Source organism: Nicotiana tabacum, unplaced genomic scaffold, assembly GCF_000715075.1.
Source record: "Nicotiana tabacum cultivar K326 unplaced genomic scaffold, ASM71507v2 Un00393, whole genome shotgun sequence".
Classification (NCBI taxonomy): domain Eukaryota; kingdom Viridiplantae; phylum Streptophyta; class Magnoliopsida; order Solanales; family Solanaceae; genus Nicotiana; species Nicotiana tabacum.
In genome coordinates, this window is record NW_027438630.1 from 1 (window position 1) to 10,518 (window position 10,518).

The window sequence follows — 10,518 nt, forward strand, 5'->3', positions numbered from 1 at the left end:
GATTGATCTCAGTCCCTCGGTTGGACACCATGAATCCAAGGAAATTTTCGGATCCGATCCCGACTGTGCATTTCTCCGAGTTCAGCTTCATATTTTACTTCTTCAGTATGTCGAAGATTTCCTGCAAATGTTTCACACGGTCTCCTGCTTGAAGGGACTTAACTAACATGTCATCAATATAAACTTCCATTGATTTTTCTATTTGTTCCTCAAACATCCAGTTTACTAGGCGTTGGTAAGTGGCACCGGTGTTTTTTAGTCCGAAAGACATTACATTATAACAATAGGTGCCAAATTTAGTGATAAAGAAAGTTTTTTCTTGATCGCCCAGGTGCATTCGGATTTAGTTGTACCCGAAATAGGCGTCGAGAAAGCTGAGTATCTTATGCCTGGCTATCGCATCGATCATGCGATCGATGTTAGGAAAGTAAAAGAGTCCTTGGGGCACGCCTTGTTCAAGTCTTTGTAATCTACGCATATTCTTAATTTATTTGCCTTTTTAGGCACTATTACTATGTTAGCCAACCCGTACGGGTATTTAACTTCCCGAATGGAACCTATTTTATAGAGTTTAGATACCTCATCGTTGATGAATGCATGCTTGACTTCTTACTGAGGCCTCTTCTTCTTTTTAACTGGGTGGAACTTCAGATCCAAGCTCAGCTTATGAGTGGTTATTTCTGGTGAGATCCATGTCATATCAAGATGGGACCAAGCGAAGCAATTTATGTTAGCTATAAATTATTTAATGAGTTCTTTCCTGAACTTAGGAATTAACCCCGTGCCCAGGTATACCTTCCGATCGGGCAAGTGTTCGATCAATATGACTTGCTCCAACTCCTCGACAGTCGATTTGGTGGCATCGGAATTGTCAGGGGTGATGAACGACCTAAGAACTCTGTAATCATCATCCTCGCCTACTTCTTGCTTCTCTGGTTCGGTCGGGGCCGGCATCGATGATTGCTATTTAGCTTCTTCCTTCCTAGCCAGCTCTATGTTCTTTGATGTCGAGAATGCGCACGCCGGGATCACCTCATCAACCGTGAACATTTCTTTTACGACCGGCTGCTCTCCTAAATCATCTTGATTCCTCCAGGTGTGGGGAATTTCAAAGCTTGGTGTAGTGTCGAGGGTATTGCCCTCATGTTGTGAATCCATGGCCTTCTGAATAGAGCATTATACCTCATATCCCCTTCAATCACATAGAACTTTGTTTCCTGAATGGTACCGGCGGTGTTCACCGCCAGGGTTATCTCTCCATTAGTAGTTTTACACGTCATGTTGAATCCGTTTAAAACCTTGGCTGCAAGCACTATTTGGTCTTGCACTCCCAACTGCTCTACGACCCTCGATCTGATGATATTGGCCGAGCTACCTAGATCAATTAACACATGCTTAACTCGAGATTTATTTATGAGTACAGATATTACCAGTGCATCATTATGCGGTTGCACGATGCCTTCAGCATCCTCATCGTTGAAAGAGATGGTTCCCTCCGGTATATAATCTCGGGTTCGTTTTTCCCTTGTGATGGACACCTTAGTGCGCTTCAGCATCGGTCCCTGGGAGACGTCGACTCCACCAATGATCATGTTAATGACGTGCTGAGGTTCCTCTTGTTCGGTCTATTTGTTGGAGTCCATATTCCTGAAGTGAGTTTTGGCTCGATCACTCAAGAATTCCCAGAGATGCTCGTTATTGAATAACCGAGCCACTTCTTCTCTTAGTTGTCGGCAGTCCTCGGTCATGTGGCCATGAGTGCCATGATACTTACACATCAAGTTAGGGTCTCTTTGGGTAGGGTTGGACTACAATGGTCGAGGCCACTTGGTATCTTTGATGTGCCCGATGGCGGACACGATGCTGGCAGCATCGACATAGAAGTTGTATTCTGATAATCTCGGTGCCTCCCTGGCCATGAGTGGCCTACCGAAACCATTTTTGCTTATGAGTCCCCGGCCATTGTGGCCTCGATCATTCCTTTTTTTTCATTTCTCGCAGAGTTACGCCCAGATCTGCTACCCTTTCGATCTCCGCTATATAGTTGGTACCGGTCTCTGTTCGGTCTTGGTTCATGATCGACGACTCTCTTAAACCTGTCGTTAGTTGGGATAAACGAACCTAGAGGGGTGCCTAAGCTGATCATCCTCGACTCTGATTTTCGATTGATACCTGTTATGAACGTCGGCCCAAGTTACCGCCGGGTATTCTATCAAATTTTGTTTCAGCTGCTGTGAAGCCAAGGAGCTTTGGGAGTTGAGTCCTTGAGTGAATGCCTGAACGGCCTAGTCATTCGCGACCGGAGGTAGGTCCATTCATTCCAATTGAAACCTTGACACGAATTCCCTAAGCATTTCGTTATCTCTTTGTTTTACTTTGAAAAGGTCCGATTTTCTGGTCTCGACCTTGATGGCCCCGACATGCGCTTCTACAAAGGCATCTACAAGCATAGCAAACGAATTAAAAGAATTAGGGGGTATGTTGTGATACCATATCATTGCCCCTTTTGACAGGGTTTCTCCAAACTTTTTCAGCAAAACCGACTCGATTTCGTCATCTTCTAAGTCATTTCCCTTGATGGCACACGTGTAGGAAGTAACGCGCTCATTTGGATTCATGGTTCCATTATACTTCAAAATTTCTAGCATACGAAACTTCTTCAGGATCGGCTTCGGTACTGCGCTCGGGGGGAAAGGCTTTTGGATAAATTTCTTGGAATTCAGGCCTTGAAATATCGGGGGTGCTCCTAAGATTTGATCAACTCTGGAGTTATAAGTCTTCACTTTTTTGTCGTTGGCTTCAATCTTCCTTTTCTCCGATTCCACCCGATTTGTCAATTCCTCAAGCATCTTTATTATTTAGGGGTTAGTCCCGAATTCATCTTCACCCAGCCTTTCTGTGGTTTGTTCATTCCTTTGGGTGTTTTCTCGGGATAGTTCGGGCGCAACTTTGTTAGGGGCGCGAATTTTGTTCTGCAGCTGTGCTATCGTCACCTATTGTGCTTGTAACATTTTGAAGATCACCAGCAGATTGATCCCGTCGCCTTCACCATCGTGCGTATCCCGGGCTACTGATCGAGCTCCTCCGCGAACGCTATTCTCGGGGTCGGTCGATAGATTTGCATCGATGGCCACATGTGAGTTGGCATTGATTGGGTCCGCAATCGGGACTCCTTTGGGGTCAACATGGGGTACCTCGTTGCTGGGCATTATATTGTTGTTTTAGCCATGGTGGCCAGACTCAACATCAATGTTCAAGTGGGCAGACCGAGAGTTTTACATTCTTAAGTTGACCTAAAATTTAAATCTCAAAGAACAAGCATAAAACATAGTGCGTTATGAAAATTTGTATCAAATTACCACTATTATCTTTAGCCACACGGTGGGCGCCAAACTATTTACCTTAAAAATGGATAACAATTGAATTTATATGCGGTTTTAAGTATATATGGACTAATTCAATAAAAGTGATTAATGACGTTAGGTAAAGTATATAAAAGATATAGTAAATAGCCAAACCAATGATGATAGTGAGTCTGAGCTCAGTTTAAGACTAACAAGGAACCTGTCTTCGGTTCCGAGCTTGCCCTTATGAAGAACTTATGAACAAAAATAAGAACTTTTGAATAACTTTTAGAAACAGAGAGAACAGAAGTATATTGCCTAGGTATGCGTGTTACAGTGTGTCTAATTAATAATTAACTTTCCCTTTATATAGTAGGGGAGTTTTACCCTAGATACAATTTTAAGAAAGGTAAAAAACTTCCTTTTCGCTAGTCACTGATTTTCCGCCGATACGGGCCGAGATTCATGCCATGGTATCCGATTGGACACGGATATCACGGCCCTTTGTTAATCGTGTGCGACCGTTTGGTAATGCTCTCCGAGGTCTTGGGACTCGAACCGGATCCGGGGGACGTGGTCTCGATGGCTCCGAGGGTAGGTGTTTTTCTCGAACTCTGATACGAGAGGCTCCTGGTTCTGATTATGATTCCTTGAAGTCACGTCCTTGCTCTGTTTGCCTCATCCGAAAATCGGGGTGCGCATTGAACTCGATTTTACTTGTATACAACGCTCTTCGTTGGAAATCGTACTTTTTAATCTGTTAAAACAAATCAGATTTCTAAAGTTGAAAATAACTTAACTTCTCATTTTACTCTTTAAGACCAAATTTTTATAGCCGTACAAATATTTGGCATGTTTGTTAAATTACAAGTTTTGAAAATTTTATAGCTACACAAATATTATGATATGTCTAAAATTAAACCACAAATTTTAAAAGTTTTTTATTCTTTCATAAACTACGTACTTAGTCAAATTATGCTACATAAATTGAAAGAAAGAGACATACAATAACAACAATAATAATGAACCCAGTGAATTCACACAAGTGGGATTTAGGGAGGTGAGATGTACACATCCTTACCCCTCCCCTGGGGGGAGGGGTTGAAATGTTGTTTCCGAAAGACCCTCGGCTAAAGAAAAGATAAAAAGAAGTAATGGCAATAAGTATTAACAACAACAAATAAAAAGATGACAGAATCCAAGGTAGCAATTAAACGGCAATAATAGCAATTTAAGAATAAAGGGACAATAAACTAACATTAATGTTATCGAACTGAGGAAGACAAAGGGAAAAGGAAAAGATATACAACTAATAAAAACAAAAAAATCAATAAATTTCAAAATTTGAATTCATAATATCAAAAGTAAGACAAATTCTTATTAAAAATTTTTAAACTTAATTTCATCAAATTTAAATCTTAAATCTTAGATCCGCCTCTGTTTTGTTCTGCCCTGAGACCTAATCATAACCTGGCATATTTCTTGAGATTCAGAGCAGCATCTTTGACATTTTCTGGTACAGCCATGTTAGTCTTGACAGTAACCCTAGATGATGAAATCAAAATTCTATCTTCTCCCAATTTTGAAAAATTATCACTTTTCCATAATTTCACTTCCCAGACATGAATAGATTTTCCAATATTAAGAGGTGTAGCTTCAGCATAAACAAATTCACCTAGATGAGCACTCTTGAGATGGTGAATACTTAGATGAACTCCAGCTACTCTTTGAAATCCGGACGCCACGTGGGCACCCATACTCGCCAGAGCTTCAGCAATTAATGCTGAAACTCCGCCGTGCAACACCTTGAATGGGTTGCAGCATTTTTCGGTTACCGAAAAATGGCCTGTGATTTTTTGAGAGGAGATTTCTGAGATCTTAAAGCCAACTTCATGAAGTGGAGCATCTAAAATCTCATTATTTGATGGTTCCATTTTTTTTTCCCTTCCCTTTGATTTTCTCTTTGAGTTCTTGATTTATGAATTTATATATATAAAGAAGTTTGTTTATTGGTTTGGAGTTTTTCTACTTTTGCAGAAAACGATAAAAATATCTGATTCTATTAACAAAGATGTATGATGATAAAGATTATGCAATTGTGTTTGGCTAGGTGGTGTATTTAAAGATACATTTAAAATATAATCAAAGTTCACATAATTTGAATCTTGAGATTATTAAATATGAATTGACAACTCAGTTAAAGAAATAAATGACATGATATAATTGCTTCTATTGCACTGATTTTATAAGTTAATGTTATTCCATTTTTAGACTCTTTAAATACATCACCTAAAAAGTGACCGGTTGGTATTTTATACTAGTATTTTTCATATATTTTTTATATATTCAAATTTTAGTATTTCTAAATTATTTTTACCAGTTGCAGTAAGTAACATATTTTGTCATTTTCAAGATTACAAATCTCATATTTCAAAAAGATTTATCTGTAAATATTTTTTGAGTGACCGGATAGTAAAAATTATTTACTGACGATATATATAACTTAAATTCTTAGGTGTAATAGAACACTTGTTTCACATAATCTAATCATGAGAATCCGTGCCAGCTATTTTCTGATAATTCCTGTAAACAGTTCCTACACTATCAAACATTTAATAATTTCCTAGGAGATTTTGAATTGAAAATGTGACCTTTGAAGCAGTTTCTGCTTTAACACATTATAAATTTAATTTGTTTCTCTTTTAATAGGCTTTACACGGTACAAATTCGATTAGTCGATCAATAGAGTTTCAGATATCGAATAATTAAACTAAAGGAAAATAGGAAAAGAAAAATTGAGCCACTTAATCTAACGAAAGAACAAACATGTAGTTTTATTTTGAGTTTTCCTTTCATTTTGCTGTAAAATAGCACGGGCGAGCCACTTTTCGGACTTGTAATTGAAAAATAGCCGGCATTTGTAAAGTCATCGAAAAAAAGTCACTATTTTATACAGAGATAAAATCTGGACAAAAATACCCTAGCTGAAACACGGAAAGTTCTAGCATAACATGCTGGATTATGAAGCTCCTGCGTATAAACTTCCAGCATATTATATTGGAACTTCATCATATTATAAAATTCAAGCACATTATGCTGGAATTGCATATGTAAAAACTTCGAACTCAAACATATTATGCTGGAATTTTTTCGGATTTTAAGGGTGTTTTTGTTCAAATTTTATTTTTACGGAAAAAACTACAAACCATACTTGACACCATAAGTCAAGCTTTTACCATAAATCATGCAATTGTTTTCAGCAAGTAACTGATTTGAAGCTCATCAATGAATTCAAAAACATAAAAAGACTTTCTTGCTAAGATGTAGGCTGGCTCTATTTCTAATTGAAGCTGTAAATTTTTATTTTTCAAATATTTTGAAATAAAGGTAAATCTTTCATCTAATCTTTTCTTAGCTCCAAATGTCACACATATCATCAACAGAAAATTAAGTGTTAGTGTCACAAAAATTCTATAAAAATGAATATAGTACATAGACTACATCTACTGTGCATATGATGCAGGATTGCTATAATAATGTTACAAACAAAATAATTAAGAATCAAAGAATGGATAGGAAATATCCATACCAACACAGGAAAGAAGTGGAAAAAGAAACAGAACACTAGCATAGTACCTATTCAGATTTCCTGTCCATCTTTGTCGACAACTTCCTCTTCATTCTGCTAAAAGGCCCAACCGTCCGGTCCATTATATACATGTAGATAACCTGGCTCCAAGATTTGTAAGATTCTAAGTTTTCGTAGTATTCCGGTGCAATCTCCTTCACCTTGAAGAGCTTGCTTCCAGGAATCCTCGGGAAATCATGGTGCTCGTTGTGGTAACCTACGCTCCATGTCATAAGATTAAGTGGACCGTAGTAGGAGTACGTCTCTTGCTCGGGCTTGAAAACATAATGCTCGGAGATGAAATGACCGGCCATTGGGTGCATTCCACCCCCAACAAAAGTCGACAGGATCAAATAAGCGAAAGATTTCCAACCCCAGAAGTATACCATAGCTCCATCGAGGGATAGTTGGATAATCAAATTGGTGAACTCCCACATGCCGGGTGGTTTAGGTTTGAGAAAAAGAGGCCTAAGAGCATAAAAGAAGAGTTGGAGAATCACCCATATTGATTTCGCTATGACGTTTTTGACAACATGGGCTTCAGCAAGACTTGGGATATCCATATCGATTCCATCGACTCCTTGGAAGCGGTGGTGCTCGAGGTGATACTTTTGGAAGGTAACGGACATGGGAACACCAATGGGAAGGTTGGCGAATATCCCAAGCCAACGGTTGTAAACTGGAGTAGAGAAAGCGAGGTTGTGACTAAGCTCGTGAATGGCCAAGAAGAGATTGTGGTTAAGGAAAGAGCCGAAAAAGTAGGCAACTATCAATATCTTCAGCCAACTTGCATCACGGAGGAAGGTAGCGGACCAAAGCTGAAGCAAAACAACCATTGATATCTGCAATGCATATTTGGAGATCAATAAACAAAACAAAAAAAGAAAATTTTGGTGGATGGTAAAATCTAATTAGTCATGAAAAATCATATGCCTCAAAGCTTGCTAACATTTTAGGTTTCTGTAGCTATTGATAAGAAAAGATTACAAGACAATAAACCAAAGCATTTCGCACAGGAGGTTTTGTTGTCACCATAAGTTAAGCAGTTCACGGAAGACATCAGCGATAAATCATAGCATTGCAACAGAAAATTTGTAAGAAAAGATGCTTCTATCCAATCTGAATGCCATGAAGAGGCACAAAATTGGTAAGAGAGTTCTCGATACATAGTCTGTGTTTTAAGGCCGAGTTCCAGAAAAGGAAGTCAAGAAAATCCTGATTAGTTTTCTCTCAGCCTTATAAATCTTGGAATCAGTTTGACATGAGAGTAGGAGAAGTCTCGTGTGTTCTCTCGCAGTTATCCTTTTTTTCATAATAACAGTGGTGTCAGGGCAAAATTGCACGCGCCTCGACTATTTCACCGGATACCACCTAGCAGCACAGGTATTGGGTAACTATTCACAGCGAGTCTAAATTGACGCACCTTGGGTATTCCACCGAGTACTTGTTACCTCCCACCAATACAAGTATCATGCTATGTCTAGACTTCAACCAGTTTTTAACCATGTTAATACTTCCACATAATTGGTTAATAGAAAATCAAAAATGATTTACCAATGAATCGCGAAATGCTATGGTTCTTACATATAATTTCTGAATTTATTCAGAAGTAATTTGCGTTTTCATGCACCTTTTTTTTACTAGTTATAACGGAAAAGGGTACAACTGGTTGGTATCGACTATCGAGTAACTTTTCACACCAAATCTTGGTTAGATGGGAACAAATCAGCTAGCGTCTCTTGTCTCTGCTAGGATTTAAACCCTTGTCTACATGGTTTTCACCCACTTACAGGGGTGATGAGGTGGACAATTCCTTACTCCAGCTTCAAAGGGGCATCTTTGCGCGAATAAATACTAACTCCTCACTCAACCCCTTACTGGATAGAGCAAGCTTGGAGCACTGGGTCAGGGTGGTTGGCTGAACATTTGCAATTTTATACAAAAAAAAAAGGAAAGAAAGAAACCTCCACCTTACGCAGCAGAGCTACGGGAACCACTGGATTCATCCTTCGAAAATCCAAAGGTTCCAACAGCTCTGTCGTGGAAGGTGGTGATTCTTTTGCCGAAAAGAAAGCCATCCGCCCCGAGCTGGCGCTCTAATCTTGCTCTGTCGGGTAAGGGGTTGAACAAGAGTGAAAACAAAACTAAAGGAAGCAGGACTCTTCCCCCTTATATCCTTTAAAAGCAGTCCAAAGAGAGCTAAACTCTTATTTTTATATAAGAAGGGGGAGAAAGAGCTCCTCTCCTACAAGTAAGTCCACAGGCCACTCCCTTTGATGCATTCTTTCACTGTTAAGTTCATTGTTTTCATTATCAAATTGCATCTACAGTGTGAATAAATACATGAATAACCTAACAACTAACTTGTTGAGAACAATGAAAATGACACCACAAGTCCATGGAACATAACATTATGCAAGTGCCAAACCACATGAATCTAAATGCAAGCTTTTCCCTACTCTCTAAAATGACTGAAAAAGGCAAAAGATTTTACCTTTTTCAAAAAAGTGAAAAAAAGAAAGGATTTTTAATCACTTTTACAGCAAAGTTGAAAGATTGAAATCCTACCAATTTCACAGTTAAATGATGCATATTTAATCAATAAAATTCTGAAAGGAATCCAATATATAGAAACATATTACAATGCCAAATCCAACAGATTCATGAAAACACAATGTATTATAAACAGAGCAAGCCTATATATAAAATAAAAAAAACTAAAATGATTAAAAAGATTCAAACTTTTGGAACCCATGTTTATAATCCAGATCCAAATATGACCCATTAAGCAAAATCATTAATACAACAAATTCATATCAGCATTATTTGGAAAAATACATAAGAAGGGAATAAAAGTTTGTATATTTATGAAAAGGGGAATATACCTTGAGGAAAGCAAAAGGGTCAGGGCCAAAAAGCTGTTTGATTTGAGGGTACTGAGAGAGGATTTGTCTTCTACGAGAAGCGTGAGGTTCATCTGTGTATGACCAAAAGAAATCATTAGCCATTAATACACCTTCTTCTTCTTTATCTTCTCTCTTTTTCCCCTCAAATCCCATTTTTTGCTTCTCTTTTTCTTCTCTCTGTTTCTCTGTTTTGGACCTACCTTCCCTTCCCTTGTATGGCTGTTTAGATTTTCTTTATTCTGTTGTAGTAAAGTTTAATAGCTAAATTAGCGGTTTGTTTTAGATTTTTTAAAATAATAATAACAAGATGTAGTTTCAATAAAATAATGATATTCTGGAAAAGGGCCCACAAAAGAAAACAAACATATGGACTATCTGTCCAAAAAGTTGTTTGACGCTCGTGGGAAGAAAGAGAGACATCATTATAAGGATTTTTTACTATATACATTGTGTTCGGGTAAACTCGGGCTAAAGTTTTTCCCGATTCTCCGATGAAGGAACAAAGGGGAAGCACGGCTCAAAGTGATTATAATCGAGGCCCAGTAACCCCTCGTATCGAAACTCGGAAGGAATGAACAATGTAGCTGCGGTCGGACATGGTGAAATGACGGACTCGGGCCAAGTATAACTTCTCGACCTC

The 10,518-nt window shown here is 38.5% G+C and overlaps 2 protein-coding genes across 2 annotated transcripts; both read right to left on the reverse strand.

Annotated features, from left to right (window-relative positions):
- Positions 1 to 4,768: 4,768 nt before the first annotated feature.
- Positions 4,769 to 5,293, reverse strand: LOC142179129 (1,4-dihydroxy-2-naphthoyl-CoA thioesterase 1-like). Its single transcript, XM_075248950.1, has one exon. The coding sequence runs from the start codon at positions 5,276 to 5,278 to the stop codon at positions 4,808 to 4,810; it is 471 nt and encodes a 156-aa protein (XP_075105051.1). The 5' UTR covers positions 5,279 to 5,293; the 3' UTR covers positions 4,769 to 4,807.
- A 1,388-nt stretch (positions 5,294 to 6,681) lies between these two features.
- LOC142179128 (sphingolipid delta(4)-desaturase DES1-like) lies at positions 6,682 to 10,138 on the reverse strand. The gene is made up of 2 exons (XM_075248949.1): positions 9,858 to 10,138; positions 6,682 to 7,814 (listed from the first exon to the last, which is right to left on the reverse strand). Exons 1-2 carry the CDS (start codon positions 10,029 to 10,031, stop codon positions 6,981 to 6,983), a joined length of 1,008 nt encoding a protein of 335 aa, XP_075105050.1. The 5' UTR covers positions 10,032 to 10,138; the 3' UTR covers positions 6,682 to 6,980.
- Between the last annotated feature and the right edge of the window lie 380 nt (positions 10,139 to 10,518).

What these genes read in the sequence shown, in the direction of transcription:
- LOC142179129 (XM_075248950.1), bottom strand. Translation starts at nt 5,278, where the DNA reads ATGGAACCATCAAATAATGAGATTTTAGATGCTCCACTTCATGAAGTT.
- LOC142179128 (XM_075248949.1), bottom strand. Translation starts at nt 10,031, where the DNA reads ATGGGATTTGAGGGGAAAAAGAGAGAAGATAAAGAAGAAGAAGGTGTA. An exon ending in ACCCTTTTGCTTTCCTCAAG is followed by an intron (nt 7,815 to 9,857) that starts GTATATTCCCCT and finishes TATGCATTGCAG; the next exon opens with ATATCAATGGTTGTTTTGCT.